Source organism: Pseudophryne corroboree, assembly GCF_028390025.1.
Source record: "Pseudophryne corroboree isolate aPseCor3 chromosome 8 unlocalized genomic scaffold, aPseCor3.hap2 SUPER_8_unloc_4, whole genome shotgun sequence".
Lineage (NCBI taxonomy): Eukaryota > Metazoa > Chordata > Amphibia > Anura > Myobatrachidae > Pseudophryne > Pseudophryne corroboree.
Window position 1 is genome coordinate 106,923 of NW_026967622.1, and position 19,056 is coordinate 125,978.

The 19,056-nt window shown below is 52.0% G+C and overlaps 1 protein-coding gene across 2 annotated transcripts in view; it reads right to left on the reverse strand.

The window, feature by feature from the left end:
• Positions 1-1,097: 1,097 nt before the first annotated feature.
• The window catches only part of QPCTL (glutaminyl-peptide cyclotransferase like), a 149,070-nt gene continuing 131,111 nt past the window's right edge, over positions 1,098-19,056 (reverse strand). For both annotated transcript variants that reach the window (XM_063950472.1, XM_063950473.1), the window contains 3 exons: positions 2,677-2,776; positions 2,480-2,596; positions 1,098-2,401 (listed from right to left, as the gene is read on the reverse strand). In XM_063950472.1, the coding sequence (XP_063806542.1) occupies positions 2,256-2,401; positions 2,480-2,596; positions 2,677-2,776 (363 nt within the window). In that variant the 3' untranslated portion in view covers positions 1,098-2,255. The remainder of the gene's footprint in view (positions 2,402-2,479; positions 2,597-2,676; positions 2,777-19,056) is intronic.

Sequence of the window (19,056 nt, forward strand, 5' to 3'; positions counted from 1 at the left end):
ATTACGTGCCCCCCCCCCCCCCTTCTTTAAAACCCTCTTTCACCGTGGTAAGCAGGGGAGAGTCCGGGGAGCTTCCTCTCAGTGGTGTGCTGTGGAGAAAATGGCGCTGGTGAGTGCTGAGGAACAAGCTCCGCCCCCTCAGTGGCGGGCTTCGGTCTCGCTGAAATATTCAAAAACTGGCGGGGGATCTCTTTTATATACAGTGTCCAGCCTGTATATATACTTATTGCCGGAGTTGGAGGTCCTTATTGCTGCCCAGGGCGCCCCCCCTGCGCCCTGCATCCTTACAGTGACTGCCGTGTGTGGGAGCAATGGCGCACAGCGCTACCGCTGTGCGTTACCTCAGTGAAGGTCTGAAGTCTTCTGCCGCCTTTGAAGTCTTCTTTCTTCTCATACTCACCCGGCTTCTATCTTCCGGCTCTGCGAGAGGATGGCGGCGCGGCTCTGGGACGAACGGCGGGGTGAGACCTGCGTTCCGTTCCCTCTGGAGCTAATGGTGTCCAGTAGCCTAAGAAACAGAGCCTGGCATTAAAGTAGGTCTGCTTCTCTCCCCTCAGTCCCTCGATGCAGGGAGTCTGTAGCCAGCAAAGCTCCCTGAAAATAAAAAACCTAACAAATATACTTTGACAGGAAACTCAAGAGAGCTCACTGTAATGCACCCAGTCTCCTCTGGGCACAGTTTCTCTAACTGAGGTCTGGAGGAGGGGCATAGAGGGAGGAGCCAGTGCACACCCAGATCTAAAGTCTTTCTTAGTGCCCATGTCTCCTGCGGAGCCCGTCTATCCCCATGGTCCTTACGGAGTCCCCAGCATCCTCTAGGACGTAAGAGAAATATGGATAGCCTCAGAACCTGGAGTGCTGATGTGCCTTGCGGTCTGCAATAGTGAGGGGATAAATACACATGGTGGTGGCAGGAGACGATTCCAGTTCCTCCCTGACGGGATGTGATGGGTCACCGTGTAGTACACAATCCCAGCCCTCTATCCCCCTGAGCGTCAGCAGCAGAAACACACAGATCTTTAGTAAATACACTTCTGAGAACAATTACAGACACACTGAGACCATGAACATTATGTATAACAATGACTGAGCGATGATACATCTCTTACCACGTTTACTCCATCTTGTTCCAAACTCAACATAAAACAGAAGACATACTGTAACAGTACAGGGAGCAGCTTTTACCTCCGCCAAGACCTGAGAAAATGTATGATCCTAAGACGGCGACATGACAGGTGTCGCTGCAGCGCCCTGACCGGACGGATATACACAGAAGCCAGAGACCGCACCGGCACACAGGACCATACCGGGGTCTCCTGATCAATGGATAATTGGCATCACAGAAGCTGTCTGGGGAACACTGAGAATGATATGGGGGGGAACGGCGTGGGGGCACCATAATATCAGGTTTGCGCTCAAGTCAAAAAAAGCTCTAACTGGTTTGATCTGGTGTTCCCCAGTCACCGAGTCCCTTCAGCGAGTGAGAGGAAACTGCTGAGTGGATGAATCTGTCAGTACAGCTACTGTATCTACTATGTGTACATTATACCCGCAACTGCACCTGTGTATAAGCAGAACGTCTGTCTACATTATACCCGCAACTGCACCTGTGTATAAGCAGGACGTCTGTGTACATTATACCCGCAACTGCATCCGGGTAATAAGCAGGACGTCTGTGTACATTATACCCGCAACTGCACCTGTGTATAAGCAGGACGTCTGTGTACATTATACCCGCAACTGCATCCGGGTAATAAGCAGGACGTCTGTGTACATTATACCCGCAACTGCACCTGTGTATAAGCAGGACGTCTGTGTACATTATACCCGCAACTGCACCTGTGTATAAGCAGGACGTCTGTGTACATTATACCCGCAACTGCACCTGTGTATAAGCAGGACGTCTGTGTACATTATACCCGCAACTGCACCTGTGTATAAGCAGGACGTCTGTGTACATTATACCCGCAACTGCACCTGTGTATAAGCAGGACGTCTGTGTACATTATACCCGCAACTGCACCTGTGTATAAGCAGGACGTCTGTGTACAGAAATCAGCAGATACTCCTGACGCTGAGAACACCTCCTTTTAAGTGTCCCCTGTTGACTGAATAAAGAATAGGCCATAGTCACGCAGTCATTTGGCAAAACCCTCCCATAAACATGGCAGCCAATGTGCAGAAGGTGCCAGTACGGCCGCACCAGGTCACAGCGCACGGCGGCGCCAATACTGTCATTCTCTACATCATCGCAGTCACAGGGAGAGGGTTTCACTCAGGAAGGCAACAAAAATCCGGCACAAATTAGCCACTGTTGGTCGGTGAAGGTTCTCCTCCGTATCATCATGAGTGTGCCAGACGGCAGGGAACGGGGTGGCGATGACATGAAGCACTGGGACCCCTGCAGCATAAAGAAGGAAAACACAATCAATGAGGAGACTAGTCCGACCGGAAGAGTAAGCGGTGGGAATGTACCAACCTCGCTGTAGGAATGGAAGGTGATCATCTGCCACAGGTCCATAATACACATCAGACCTGAAGTAGGGATGATCTGCAGGGTGGGAGTCCAGGAGGCCCAGACCGTGTAGCCGCTTCTCTAGAGAGGAAGGATTCAAAGGAAAATGTGGCCATAATGAAAGATAACAGAGAGATGCCCATAATCTGCAATATACTCACCAAGAGAAAGGAGCCTCAGGAAGTGCGTGCGAGTCTCCGGGAAGTGGTTCAGGATTAGAGGGTCTGGAGCGCCAAGCAAATCCAAAAGGACAAAGAGTTCCTGGGTGACAGGAGACAAGGATGGGTCAGACAGAGAACAGAGAGATCCTGGGTGACAGGAGACAAGGATGGGTCAGACAGAGAACAGAGGGATCCTGGGTGACAGGAGACAAGGATGGGTCAGACAGAGAACAGAGGGATCCTGGGTGACAGGAGACAAGGATGGGTCAGACAGAGAACAGAGGGATCCTGGGTGACAGGAGACAAGGATGGTCAGACAGAGAACAGAGAGATCCTGGGTGACAGGAGACAAGGATGGGTCAGACAGAGAACAGAGAGATCCTGGGTGACAGGAGACAAGGATGGGTCAGACTGAGAACAGAGATCCTGGGTGACAGAAGACAAGGATGGGTCAGACAGAGAACAGAGAGATCCTGGGTGACAGGAGACAAGTATGGGTGAGACAGAGAACAGAGAGTTCCTGGGTGACAGGAGACAAGGATGGGTCAGACAGAGAACAGAGAGTTCCTGGGTGACAGGAGACAAGGATGGTCAGACAGAAGACAAGGATGGGTCAGACAGAAAACAGAGAGATCCTGGGTGACAAGAGACAAGGATGGGTCAGACAGAGAACAGAGAGTTCCTGGGTGACAGGAGACAAGGATGGTCAGACAGAAGACAAGGATGGGTCAGACAGAAAACAGAGAGATCCTGGGTGACAGGAGACAAAGATGGGTCAGACAGAGAACAGAGCGATCCTGGGTGACAGGAGACAAGGATGGGTCAGACAGAAGACAAGGATGGGTCAGAAAGAAAACAGAAAGATCCTGGGTGACAGGAGACAAAGATGGGTCAGACAGAGAACAGAGATCCTGGGTGACAGGAGACAAGGGTGGGTCAGACAGAAGACAAGGATGGGTCAGACAGATAACAGAGAGATCCTGGGTGACAGGAGACAAGGATGGGTCAGACAGAGAACAGAGAGATCCTGGGTGACAGAAGACAATCTGATGGGTCAGACAGAGAACAGAAAGATCCTGAGTGACAAGAGACAAGGATGGGTCAGACAGAAAACAGAGAGATCCTGGGTGACAGGAGACAAGGATGGGTCAGACAGAGAACAGAGAGATCCTGGGTGACAGGAGACAAGGATGGGTCAGACAGAGAACCGAGAGGATCCTGGGAGACAGGAGACAAGGATGGGTCAGACAGAGAACAGAGAGATCCTGGGTGACAGGAGACAAGGATGGGCCAGACAGAGAACAGAGTTCCTGGGTGACAGGAGACAAGGATGGTCAGACAGAAGACAAGGATGGGTCAGACAGAGAACAGAGAGATCCTGGGTGACAGGAGACAAGGATGGTCAGACAGAAGACAAGGATGGGTCAGACAGAGAACAGAGAGATCCTGGGTGACAGGAGACAATCTGATGGGTCAGACAGAGAACAGAAAGATCCTGGGTGACAAGAGACAAGGATGGGCCAGACAGAGAACAGAGAGTTCCTGGGTGACAGGAGACAAGGATGGTCAGACAGAAGACAAGGATGGGTCAGACAGAAAACAGAAAGATCCTGGGTGACAGGAGACAAGGATGGATCAGACAGAGAACAGAGATCCTGGGTGACAGGAGACAAGGATGGGTCAGACAGAAGACAAGGATGGGTCAGACAGAAAACAGAGAGATCTTGGGTGACAGGAGACAAGGATGGGTCAGACAGAGAACAGAGAGATCCTGGGTGACAAGAGACAAGGATGGGCCAGACAGAGAACAGAGAGTTCCTGGGTGACAGGAGACAAGGATGGTCAGACAGAAGACAAGGATGGGTCAGACAGAAAACAGAAAGATCCTGGGTGACAGGAGACAAGAATGGATCAGACAGAGAACAGAGATCCTGGGTGACAGGAGACAAGGATGGGTCAGACAGAAGACAAGGATGGGTCAGACAGAAAACAGAGAGATCTTGGGTGACAGGAGACAAGGATGGGTCAGACAGAGAACAGAGAGATCCTGGGTGACAAGAGACAAGGATGGGCCAGACAGAGAACAGAGAGATCCTGGGTGACAGGAGACAAGGATGGGTCAGACAGAACAGAGATCCTGGGTGACAGGAGACAATCTGATGGGTCAGACAGATAACAGAGGGATCCTGGGTGATAGGAGACAACGATGGGTCAGACAGAGAACAGAGAGATCCTGGGTGAGAGGAAACAATCTGATGGGTCAGACAGAGAACAGAGAGATCCTGGGTGACAGGAGACAAGGATGGGTCAGACAGAGAACAGAGATCCTGTATGAAAGGAGACAAGGATGGGTCAGACAGAGAACAGAGGGATCCTGGGTGACAGGAGACAAGGATGTGTCAGACAGAGAATAGAGGGATCCTGGGTGACAGGAGACAAGGATGGGTCAGACAGAGAACAGAGATCCTGGGTGAAAGGAGACAAGGATGGGTCAGACAGAGAACAGAGAGATCCTGGGTGACAGGAGACAAGGATGGGTCAGACAGAGAACAGAGAGATCCTGGGTGAGAGGAAACAATCTGATGGGTCAGACAGAGAACAGAGAGATCCTGGGTGACAGGAGACAAGGATGGGTCAGACAGAGAACAGAGATCCTGGATGAAAGGAGACAAGGATGGGTCAGACAGAGAACAGAGGGATCCTGGGTGACAGGAGACAAGGATGTGTCAGACAGAGAATAGAGGGATCCTGGGTGACAGGAGACAAGGATGGGTCAGACAGAGAACAGAGATCCTGGGTGAAAGGAGACAAGGATGGGTCAGACAGAGAACAGAGAGTTCCTGGGTGACAGGAGACAAGGATGGGTCAGACAGAGAACAGAGGGATCCTGGGTGACAGGAGACAAGGATGGGTCAGACAGAAAACAGAGATCCTGGGTGACAGGAGACAAGGATGGGTCAGACAGAGAACAGAGAGATCCTGGGTGACAGGAGACAAGGATGGGTCAGACAGAGAACAGAGAGATCCTGGGTGACAGGAGACAACGATGGGTCAGACAGAGAACAGAGGGATCCTGGGTGATAGGAGACAAGGATGGGTCAGACAGAAAACAGAGAGATCCTGGGTGACAGGAGACAAGGATGGGTCAGACAGAGAACAGAGAGATCCTGGGTGACAGGAGACAACGATGGGTCAGACAGAGAACAGAGGGATCCTGGGTGACAGGAGACAAGGATGGGCCAGACAGAGAACAGAGGGATCCTGGGTGATAGGAGACAAGGATGGGTCAGACAGAGTACAGAGGGATCCTGGGTGATAGGAGACAAGGATGGGTCAGACAGAAAACAGAGAGATCCTGGGTGACAGGAGACAAGGATGGGTCAGACAGAGAACAGAGAGATCCTGGGTGACAGGAGACAACGATGGGTCAGACAGAGAACAGAGGGATCCTGGGTGACAGGAGACAAGGATGGGTCAGACAGAGAACAGAGAGATCCTGGGTGACAGGAGACAACGATGGGTCAGACAGAGAACAGAGAGATCCTGGGTGACAGGAGACAAGGATGGGTCAGACAGAAAACAGAGAGATCTTGGGTGACAGGAGACAAGGATGGGCCAGACAGAGAACAGAGGGATCCTGGGTGATAGGAGACAAGGATGGGTCAGACAGAGAATAGAGGGATCCTGGGTGATAGGAGACAAGGATGGTTCAGACAGAAAACAGAGAGATCCTGGGTGACAGGAGACAAGGATGGGTCAGACAGAGAACAGAGAGATCCTGGGTGACAGGAGACAACGATGGGTCAGACAGAGAACAGAGGGATCCTGGGTGACAGGAGACAAGGATGGGTCAGACAGAGAACAGAGAGATCCTGGGTGACAGGAGACAAGGATGGGTCAGATAGAGAACAGAGAGATCCTGGGTGACAGGAGACAACGATGGGTCAGACAGAGAACAGAGAGATCCTGGGTGACAGGAGACAAGGATGGGTCAGACAGAAAACAGAGAGATCTTGGGTGACAGGAGACAAGGATGGGTCAGACAGAGAACAGAGAGATCCTGGGTGACAAGAGACAAGGATGGGCCAGACAGAGAACAGAGAGTTCCTGGGTGACAGGAGACAAGGATGGTCAGACAGAAGACAAGGAAGGGTCAGACAGAAAACAGAAAGATCCTGGGTGACAGGAGACAAGAATGGATCAGACAGAGAACAGAGATCCTGGGTGACAGGAGACAAGGATGGGTCAGACAGAAAACAGAGAGATCCTGGGTGACAGGAGACAAGGATGGGCCAGACAGAGAACAGAGGGATCCTGGGTGACAGGAGACAAGGATGGGTCAGACAGAGAACAGAGAGATCCTGGGTGACAGGAGACAAGGATGGGTCAGACAGAGAACAGAGAGATCCTGGGTAACAAGGAGACAAGGATGGGCCAGACAGAGAACAGAGAGATCCTGGGTGACAGGAGACAAGGATGGGTCAGACAGAGAACAGAGGGATCCTGGGTGACAGGAGACAAGGATGGGTCAGACAGAGAACAGAGAGATCCTGGGTGAGAGGAGACAAGGATGGGTCAGACAGAGAACAGAGAGATCCTGGGTGACAGGAGACAACGATGGGTCAGACAGAGAACAGAGGGATCCTGGGTGACAGGAGACAAGGATGGGCCAGACAGAGAACAAAGGGATCCTGGGTGATAGGAGACAAGGATGGGTCAGACAGAGAACAGAGGGATCCTGGGTGATAGGAGACAAGGATGGGTCAGACAGAAAACAGAGAGATCCTGGGTGACAGGAGACAAGGATGGGTCAGACAGAGAACAGAGAGATCCTGGGTGACAGGAGACAACGATGGGTCAGACAGAGAACAGAGGGATCCTGGGTGACAGGAGACAAGGATGGGTCAGACAGAGAACAGAGAGATCCTGGGTGACAGGAGACAAGGATGGGTCAGATAGAGAACAGAGAGATCCTGGGTGACAGGAGACAACGATGGGTCAGACAGAGAACAGAGAGATCCTGGGTGACAGGAGACAAGGATGGGTCAGACAGAAAACAGAGAGATCTTGGGTGACAGGAGACAAGGATGGGTCAGACAGAGAACAGAGAGTTCCTGGGTGACAGGAGACAAGGATGGTCAGACAGAAGACAAGGATGGGTCAGACAGAAAACAGAAAGATCCTGGGTGACAGGAGACAAGGATGGGTCAGACAGAAAACAGAAAGATCCTGGGTGACAGGAGACAAGAATGGATCAGACAGAGAACAGAGATCCTGGGTGACAGGAGACAAGGATGGGTCAGACAGAAAACAGAGAGATCCTGGGTGACAGGAGACAAGGATGGGTCAGACAGAGAACAGAGAGATCCTGGGTGACAGGAGACAAGGATGGGTCAGACAGAGAACAGAGAGGATCCTGGGTGACAGGAGACAAGGATGGGTCAGACAGAGAACAGAGAGATCCTGGGTGACAGGAGACAAGGATGGGCCAGACAGAGAACAGAGTTCCTGGGTGACAGGAGACAAGGATGGTCAGACAGAAGACAAGGATGGGTCAGACAGAGAACAGAGAGATCCTGGGTGACAGGAGACAATCTGATGGGTCAGACAGAGAACAGAAAGATCCTGGGTGACAAGAGACAAGGATGGGTCAGACAGAGAACAGAGGGATCCTGGGTGACAGGAGACAATCTGATGGGTCAGACAGAGAACAGAGGGATCCTGGGTGATAGGAGACAAGGATGGGCCAGACAGAGAACAGAGAGTTCCTGGGTGACAGGAGACAAGGATGGTCAGACAGAAGACAAGGATGGGTCAGACAGAAAACAGAAAGATCCTGGGTGACAGGAGACAAGGATGGGTCAGACAGAGAACAGAGAGATCCTGGGTGACAGGAGACAAGGATGGATCAGACAGAGAACAGAGATCCTGGGTGACAGGAGACAAGGATGGGTCAGACAGAAAACAGAGAGATCTTGGGTGACAGGAGACAAGGATGGGTCAGACAGAGAACAGAGAGATCCTGGGTGACAAGAGACAAGGATGGGCCAGACAGAGAACAGAGAGTTCCTGGGTGACAGGAGACAAGGATGGTCAGACAGAAGACAAGGATGGGTCAGACAGAAAACAGAAAGATCCTGGGTGACAGGAGACAAGAATGGATCAGACAGAGAACAGAGATCCTGGGTGACAGGAGACAAGGATGGGTCAGACAGAAGACAAGGATGGGTCAGACAGAAAACAGAGAGATCTTGGGTGACAGGAGACAAGGATGGGTCAGACAGAGAACAAAGAGATCCTGGGTGACAAGAGACAAGGATGGGCCAGACAGAGAACAGAGAGATCCTGGGTGACAGGAGACAAGGATGGGTCAGACAGAACAGAGATCCTGGGTGACAGGAGACAATCTGATGGGTCAGACAGATAACAGAGGGATCCTGGGTGATAGGAGACAACGATGGGTCAGACAGAGAACAGAGAGATCCTGGGTGAGAGGAAACAATCTGATGGGTCAGACAGAGAACAGAGAGATCCTGGGTGACAGGAGACAAGGATGGGTCAGACAGAGAACAGAGATCCTGGATGAAAGGAGACAAGGATGGGTCAGACAGAGAACAGAGGGATCCTGGGTGACAGGAGACAAGGATGTGTCAGACAGAGAATAGAGGGATCCTGGGTGACAGGAGACAAGGATGGGTCAGACAGAGAACAGAGATCCTGGGTGAAAGGAGACAAGGATGGGTCAGACAGAGAACAGAGAGTTCCTGGGTGACAGGAGACAAGGATGGGTCAGACAGAGAACAGAGGGATCCTGGGTGACAGGAGACAAGGATGGGTCAGACAGAAAACAGAGATCCTGGGTGACAGGAGACAAGGATGGGTCAGACAGAGAACAGAGAGATCCTGGGTGACAGGAGACAAGGATGGGTCAGACAGAGAACAGAGAGATCCTGGGTGACAGGAGACAACGATGGGTCAGACAGAGAACAGAGGGATCCTGGGTGATAGGAGACAAGGATGGGTCAGACAGAAAACAGAGAGATCCTGGGTGACAGGAGACAAGGATGGGTCAGACAGAGAACAGAGAGATCCTGGGTGACAGGAGACAACGATGGGTCAGACAGAGAACAGAGGGATCCTGGGTGACAGGAGACAAGGATGGGCCAGACAGAGAACAGAGGGATCCTGGGTGATAGGAGACAAGGATGGGTCAGACAGAGTACAGAGGGATCCTGGGTGATAGGAGACAAGGATGGGTCAGACAGAAAACAGAGAGATCCTGGGTGACAGGAGACAAGGATGGGTCAGACAGAGAACAGAGAGATCCTGGGTGACAGGAGACAACGATGGGTCAGACAGAGAACAGAGGGATCCTGGGTGACAGGAGACAAGGATGGGTCAGACAGAGAACAGAGAGATCCTGGGTGACAGGAGACAAGGATGGGTCAGACAGAGAACAGAGGGATCCTGGGTGACAGGAGACAAGGATGGGTCAGACAGAGAACAGAGAGATCCTGGGTGAGAGGAGACAAGGATGGGTCAGACAGAGAACAGAGAGATCCTGGGTGACAGGAGACAACGATGGGTCAGACAGAGAACAGAGGGATCCTGGGTGACAGGAGACAAGGATGGGCCAGACAGAGAACAAAGGGATCCTGGGTGATAGGAGACAAGGATGGGTCAGACAGAGAACAGAGGGATCCTGGGTGATAGGAGACAAGGATGGGTCAGACAGAAAACAGAGAGATCCTGGGTGACAGGAGACAAGGATGGGTCAGACAGAGAACAGAGAGATCCTGGGTGACAGGAGACAACGATGGGTCAGACAGAGAACAGAGGGATCCTGGGTGACAGGAGACAAGGATGGGTCAGACAGAGAACAGAGAGATCCTGGGTGACAGGAGACAAGGATGGGTCAGATAGAGAACAGAGAGATCCTGGGTGACAGGAGACAACGATGGGTCAGACAGAGAACAGAGAGATCCTGGGTGACAGGAGACAAGGATGGGTCAGACAGAAAACAGAGAGATCTTGGGTGACAGGAGACAAGGATGGGTCAGACAGAGAACAGAGAGTTCCTGGGTGACAGGAGACAAGGATGGTCAGACAGAAGACAAGGATGGGTCAGACAGAAAACAGAAAGATCCTGGGTGACAGGAGACAAGGATGGGTCAGACAGAAAACAGAAAGATCCTGGGTGACAGGAGACAAGAATGGATCAGACAGAGAACAGAGATCCTGGGTGACAGGAGACAAGGATGGGTCAGACAGAAAACAGAGAGATCCTGGGTGACAGGAGACAAGGATGGGTCAGACAGAGAACAGAGAGATCCTGGGTGACAGGAGACAAGGATGGGTCAGACAGAGAACAGAGAGGATCCTGGGTGACAGGAGACAAGGATGGGTCAGACAGAGAACAGAGAGATCCTGGGTGACAGGAGACAAGGATGGGCCAGACAGAGAACAGAGTTCCTGGGTGACAGGAGACAAGGATGGTCAGACAGAAGACAAGGATGGGTCAGACAGAGAACAGAGAGATCCTGGGTGACAGGAGACAAGGATGGTCAGACAGAAGACAAGGATGGGTCAGACAGAGAACAGAGAGATCCTGGGTGACAGGAGACAATCTGATGGGTCAGACAGAGAACAGAAAGATCCTGGGTGACAAGAGACAAGGATGGGTCAGACAGAGAACAGAGGGATCCTGGGTGACAGGAGACAATCTGATGGGTCAGACAGAGAACAGAGGGATCCTGGGTGATAGGAGACAAGGATGGGCCAGACAGAGAACAGAGAGTTCCTGGGTGACAGGAGACAAGGATGGTCAGACAGAAGACAAGGATGGGTCAGACAGAAAACAGAAAGATCCTGGGTGACAGGAGACAAGGATGGGTCAGACAGAGAACAGAGAGATCCTGGGTGACAGGAGACAAGGATGGATCAGACAGAGAACAGAGATCCTGGGTGACAGGAGACAAGGATGGGTCAGACAGAAAACAGAGAGATCTTGGGTGACAGGAGACAAGGATGGGTCAGACAGAGAACAGAGAGATCCTGGGTGACAAGAGACAAGGATGGGCCAGACAGAGAACAGAGAGTTCCTGGGTGACAGGAGACAAGGATGGTCAGACAGAAGACAAGGATGGGTCAGACAGAAAACAGAAAGATCCTGGGTGACAGGAGACAAGAATGGATCAGACAGAGAACAGAGATCCTGGGTGACAGGAGACAAGGATGGGTCAGACAGAAGACAAGGATGGGTCAGACAGAAAACAGAGAGATCTTGGGTGACAGGAGACAAGGATGGGTCAGACAGAGAACAAAGAGATCCTGGGTGACAAGAGACAAGGATGGGCCAGACAGAGAACAGAGAGATCCTGGGTGACAGGAGACAAGGATGGGTCAGACAGAACAGAGATCCTGGGTGACAGGAGACAATCTGATGGGTCAGACAGATAACAGAGGGATCCTGGGTGATAGGAGACAACGATGGGTCAGACAGAGAACAGAGAGATCCTGGGTGAGAGGAAACAATCTGATGGGTCAGACAGAGAACAGAGAGATCCTGGGTGACAGGAGACAAGGATGGGTCAGACAGAGAACAGAGATCCTGGATGAAAGGAGACAAGGATGGGTCAGACAGAGAACAGAGGGATCCTGGGTGACAGGAGACAAGGATGTGTCAGACAGAGAATAGAGGGATCCTGGGTGACAGGAGACAAGGATGGGTCAGACAGAGAACAGAGATCCTGGGTGAAAGGAGACAAGGATGGGTCAGACAGAGAACAGAGAGTTCCTGGGTGACAGGAGACAAGGATGGGTCAGACAGAGAACAGAGGGATCCTGGGTGACAGGAGACAAGGATGGGTCAGACAGAAAACAGAGATCCTGGGTGACAGGAGACAAGGATGGGTCAGACAGAGAACAGAGAGATCCTGGGTGACAGGAGACAAGGATGGGTCAGACAGAGAACAGAGAGATCCTGGGTGACAGGAGACAACGATGGGTCAGACAGAGAACAGAGGGATCCTGGGTGATAGGAGACAAGGATGGGTCAGACAGAAAACAGAGAGATCCTGGGTGACAGGAGACAAGGATGGGTCAGACAGAGAACAGAGAGATCCTGGGTGACAGGAGACAACGATGGGTCAGACAGAGAACAGAGGGATCCTGGGTGACAGGAGACAAGGATGGGCCAGACAGAGAACAGAGGGATCCTGGGTGATAGGAGACAAGGATGGGTCAGACAGAGTACAGAGGGATCCTGGGTGATAGGAGACAAGGATGGGTCAGACAGAAAACAGAGAGATCCTGGGTGACAGGAGACAAGGATGGGTCAGACAGAGAACAGAGAGATCCTGGGTGACAGGAGACAACGATGGGTCAGACAGAGAACAGAGGGATCCTGGGTGACAGGAGACAAGGATGGGTCAGACAGAGAACAGAGAGATCCTGGGTGACAGGAGACAAGGATGGGTCAGATAGAGAACAGAGAGATCCTGGGTGACAGGAGACAACGATGGGTCAGACAGAGAACAGAGAGATCCTGGGTGACAGGAGACAAGGATGGGTCAGACAGAAAACAGAGAGATCTTGGGTGACAGGAGACAAGGATGGGTCAGACAGAGAACAGAGAGATCCTGGGTGACAAGAGACAAGGATGGGCCAGACAGAGAACAGAGAGTTCCTGGGTGACAGGAGACAAGGATGGTCAGACAGAAGACAAGGATGGGTCAGACAGAAAACAGAAAGATCCTGGGTGACAGGAGACAAGAATGGATCAGACAGAGAACAGAGATCCTGGGTGACAGGAGACAAGGATGGGTCAGACAGAAAACAGAGAGATCCTGGGTGACAGGAGACAAGGATGGGTCAGACAGAGAACAGAGGGATCCTGGGTGACAGGAGACAAGGATGGGTCAGACAGAGAACAGAGAGATCCTGGGTGACAGGAGACAAGGATGGGTCAGACAGAGAACAGAGAGATCCTGGGTGAGAGGAGACAAGGATGGGTCAGACAGAGAACAGAGAGATCCTGGGTGAGAGGAGACAAGGATGGGTCAGACAGAGAACAGAGAGATCCTGGGTGACAGGAGACAAGGATGGGTCTGACAGAAAACAGAGAAATCCTGGGTGACAGGAGACAAGGATGGGTCAGACAGAAAAAAGAGAGATCCTGGGTGACAGGAGACAAGGATGGGTCAGACAGAAAACAGAGAGATCCTGGGTGACAGAAGACAAGGATGGGTCAGACAGAGAACAGAGAGATCCTGGGTGACAGGAGACAAGGATGGGTCAGACAGAAAACAGAGAGATCCTGGGTGACAGGAGACAAGGATGGGTCAGACAGAAAACAGAGAGATCCTGGGTGACAGGAGACAATCTGATGGGTCAGACAGAGAACAGAGAGATCCTGGGTGACAGGAGACAAGGATGGGTCAGACAGAGAACAGAGAGATCCTGGGTGACAGGAGACAACGATGGGTCAGACAGAGAACAGAGAGATCCTGGGTGACAGGAGACAACGATGGGTCAGACAGAGAACAGAGGAATCCTGGGTGACCGGAGACAAGGATGGGTCAGACAGAGAACAGAGATCCTGGGTGACAGGAGACAATCTGATGGGTCAGACAGAGAACAGAGAGATCCTGGGTGAGAGGAGACAAGGATGGGTCAGACAGAAAACAGAGAGATCCTGGGTGACAGGAGACAAGGATGGGTCAGACAGAAAACAGAGAGATCCTGGGTGACAGGAGACAAGGATGGGTCAGACAGAAAACAGATAGATCCTGGGTGACAGGAGACAAGGATGGGTCAGACAGAGAACAGAGTTATCCTGGATGACAGGAGACAAGGATGGGTCAGACTGAAAACAGAGAGATCCTGGGTGACAGGAGACAAGGATGGGTCAGACAGAGAACAGAGAGATCCTGGGTGACAGGAGACAACGATGGGTCAGACAGAGAACAGAGGGATCCTGGGTGACCGGAGACAAGGATGGGCCAGACAGAGAACAGAGGGATCCTGGGTGATAGGAGACAAGGATGGGTCAGACAGAGAACAGAGAGATCCTGGGTGACAGGAGACAAGGATGGGTCAGACAGAGAACAGAGAGATCCTGGGTGACAGGAGACAACGATGGGTCAGACAGAGAACAGAGGGATCCTGGGTGATAGGAGACAAGGATGGGTCAGACAGAAAACAGAGAGATCCTGGGTGACAGGAGACAAGGATGGGTCAGACAGAAAACAGAGAGGATCCTGGGTGACAGGAGACAAGGATGGGTCAGACAGAGAACAGAGAGATCATGGGTGACAGGAGACAACGATGGGTCAGACAGAGAACAGAGGGATATCCTGGGTGACAGGAGACAAGGATGGGTCAGACAGAGAATAGAGAGATCCTGGGTGACAGGAGACATTGATGGGTCAGACAGAGAACAGAGGGATCCTGGGTAACAGGAGACAAGGATGGGTCAGACAGAGAACAGAGAGGATCCTGGGTGACAGGAGACAAGGATGGGTCACAGAGAACAGAGAGGATCCTGGGTGACAGGAGACAAGGATGGGTCAGACAGAGAACAGAGAGATCCTGGGTAACAGGAGACAAGGATGGGTCAGACAGAGAACAGAGAGATCCTGGGTGACAGGAGACAATGATGGGTCAGACAGAGAACAGAGAGATCCTGGGTGACAGGAGACAAGGATGGGTCAGACAGAGAACAGAGGGATCCTGGATGACAGGAGACAAGGATAGGTCAGACAGAGAACAGAGGGATCCTGGGTGACAGGAGACAAGGATGGGTCAGACAGAGAACAGAGGGATCCTGGGTGACAGAAGACAATCTGATGGGTCAGACAGAGAACAGAGGGATCCTGGGTGACAGGAGACAATCTGATGGGTCAGACAGAGAACAGAGAGATCCTAGGTGACAAGAGACAAGGATGGGTCAGACAGAGAACAGAGGGATCCTGAGTGACAGGAGACAAGGATGGGTCAGACAGAGAACAGAGAGATCCTGGGTGACAGGAGACAAGGATGGGTCAGACAGAGAACAGAGAGATCCTGGGTGACAGGAGACAAGGATGGGTCAGACAGAGAACAGAGGGATCCTGGGTGACAGGAGACAATCTGATGGGTCAGACAGAGAACAGAGAGGATCCTGGGTGAGAGGAGACAAGGATGGGTCAGACAGAGAACAGAGGGATCCTGGGTAACAAAAGACAAGGATGGGTCAGACAGAGAATAGAGAGATCCTGGGTGACAGGAGACAAGGATGGGTCAGACAGAGAACAGAGAGGATCCTGGGTGACAGGAGACAAGGATGGGTCAGACAGAGAATAGAGAGATCCTGGGTGACAGGAGACAAGGATGGGTCAGACAGAGAACAGAGAGATCCTGGGTGACAGGAGACAAGGATGGGTCAGACAGAGAACAGAGAGATCCTGGGTGACAGGAGACAACGATGGGTCAGACAGAGAACAGAGAGTTCCTGGGTAACAAAAGACAAGGATGGGTCAGACAGAGAATAGAGAGATCCTGGGTGACAGGAGACAAGGATGGGTCAGACAGAGAACAGAGAGGATCCTGGGTGACAGGAGACAAGGATGGGTCAGACAGAGAATAGAGAGATCCTGGGTGACAGGAGACAAGGATGGGTCAGACAGAGAACAGAGAGATCCTGGGTGACAGGAGACAAGGATGGGTCAGACAGAGAACAGAGAGTTCCTGGGTGACAGGAGACAAGGATGGGCCAGACAGAAGACAAGGATGGGTCAGACAGAGAACAGAGGGATCCTGGGTGACAGAAGACAAGGATGGGTCAGACAGAGAACAGAGAGATCCTGGGTGACAGGAGACAAGGATGGGTCAGACAGAGAACAGAGAGATCCTGGGTGACAGGAGACAAGGATGGGTCAGACAGAGAACAGAGAGATCCTGGGTGACAGGAGACAAGGATGGGTCAGACAGAGAACAGAGAGATCCTGGGTGACAGGAGACAAGGATGGGCCAGACAGAAGACAAAGATGGGTCAGACAGAGAACAGAGTTATCCTGGGTGACAGGAGACAAGGATGGGTCAGACAGAGAACAGAGAGATCCTGGGTGACAGGAGACAAGGATGGGTCAGACAGAGAACAGAGAGTTCCTGGGTGACAGGAGACAAGGATGGGTCAGACAGAGAACAGAGAGATCCTGGGAGACAGGAGACAAGGATGGGTCAGACAGAGAACAGAGAGTTCCTGGGTGACAGGAGACAAGGATGGGTCAGACAGTAGACAAGGATGGGTCAGACAGAGAACAGAGAGATCCTGGGTGACAGGAGACAAGGATGGGTCAGACAGAGAACAGAGAGATCCTGGGTGACAGGAGACAAGGATGGGTCAGACAGAAGACAGAGAGATCCCGGGTGACAGGAGACAAGGATGGGTCAGACAGAGAACAGAGAGTTCCTGGGTGACAGGAGACAAGGATGGTCAGACAGAAGACAAGGATGGGTCAGACAGAGAACAGAGTTATCCTGGGTGACAGGAGACAAGGATGGGTCAGACAGAGAACAGAGAGATCCTGGGTGACAGGAGATAAGGATGGGTCAGACAGAAGACAAGGATGGGTCAGACAGAGAACAGAGTTATCCTGGGTGACAGGAGACAAGGATGGGTCAGACAGAGAACAGAGAGATCCTGGGTGACAGGAGACAAGGATGGGTCAGACAGAGAACAGAGAATTCCTAGGTGACAGGAGACAAGGATGGGTCAGACAGAGAACAGAGAGATCCTGGGCGACAGGAGACAAGGATGGGTCAGACAGAGAACAGAGAGATCCTGGGTGACAGGAGACAAGGATGGGTCAGACAGAGAACAGAGAGATCCTGGGTGACAGGAGACAAGGATGGGCCAGACAGAAGACAAAGATGGGTCAGACAGAGAACAGAGTTATCCTGGGTGACAGGAGACAAGGATGGGTCAGACAGAGAACAGAGAGATCCTGGGTGACAGGAGTCAAGGATGGGTCAGACAGAGAACAGAGGGATCCTGGGTGACAGGAGACAAGGATGGGTCAGACAGAGAACAGAGAGATCCTGGGTGACAGGAGACAAGGATGGGTCAGACAGAGAACAGAGAGATCCTGGGTGACAGGAGACAAGGATGGGTCAGACAGAGAACAGAGGGATCCTGGGTGACAGGAGACAAGGATGGGTCAGACAGAGAACAGAGATCCTGGGTGACAGGAGACAAGGATGGGTCAGACAGAGAACAGAGAAATCCTGGGTGACAGGAGACAATGATGGGTCAGACAGAGAACAGAGGGATCCTGGGTGACAGAAGACAATGATGGGTCAGACAGACAACAGAGGGATCCTGGGTGACAGGAGACAAGGATGGGTCAGACAGAGAACAGAGAGATCCTGGGTGACAGGAGACAATGATGGGTCAGACAGAGAACAGAGGTATCCTGGGTGACAGAAGACAATCTGATGGGTCAGACAGAGAACAGAGGGATCCTGGGTGACAGGAGACAAGGATGGGTCAGACAGAGAACAGAGGGATCCTGGGTGACAGGAGACAAGGATGGGTCAGACAGAGAACAGAGGGATCCTGGGTGACAGGAGACAAGGATGGGTCAGACAGAGAACAGAGGGATCCTGGGTGACAGGAGACCACCTGATGGGTCAGACAGAGAACAGAGGGATCCTGGGCGACAGGAGACAATCTGGTGGGTCAGACAGAGAACAGAGGGATCCTGGGTGACAGAAGACAAGGATGGGTCAGACAGAGAACAGAGAGGATCCTGGGTGACAGGAGACAAGGATGGGTCAGACCGAGAATAGAGAGATCCTGGGTGACAGGAGACAAGGATGGGTCAGACAGAGAACAGAGAGTTCCTGGGTGACAGGAGACAAGGATGGGCCAGACAGAAGACAAGGATGGGTCAGACAGAGAACAGAGGGATCCTGGGTGACAGAAGACAAGGATGGGTCAGACAGAGAATAGAGAGATCCTGGGTGACAGGAGACAAGGATGGGTCAGACAGAGAATAGAGAGATCCTGGGTGACAGGAGACAAGGATGGGTCAGACAGAGAACAGAGAGGATCCTGGGTGACAGGAGACAAGGATGGGTCAGACCGAGAACTGAGAGATCCTGGGTGACAGGAGACAAGGATGGGTCAGACAGAGAACAGAGAGTTCCTGGGTGACAGGAGACAAGGATGGGCCAGACAGAAGACAAGGATGGGTCAGACAGAGAACAGAGGGATCCTGGGTGACAGAAGACAAGGATGGGTCAGACAGAGAACAGAGAGATCCTGGGTGACAGGAGACAACGATGGGTCAGACAGAGAACAGAGAGATCCTGGGTGACAGGAGACAAGGATGGGTC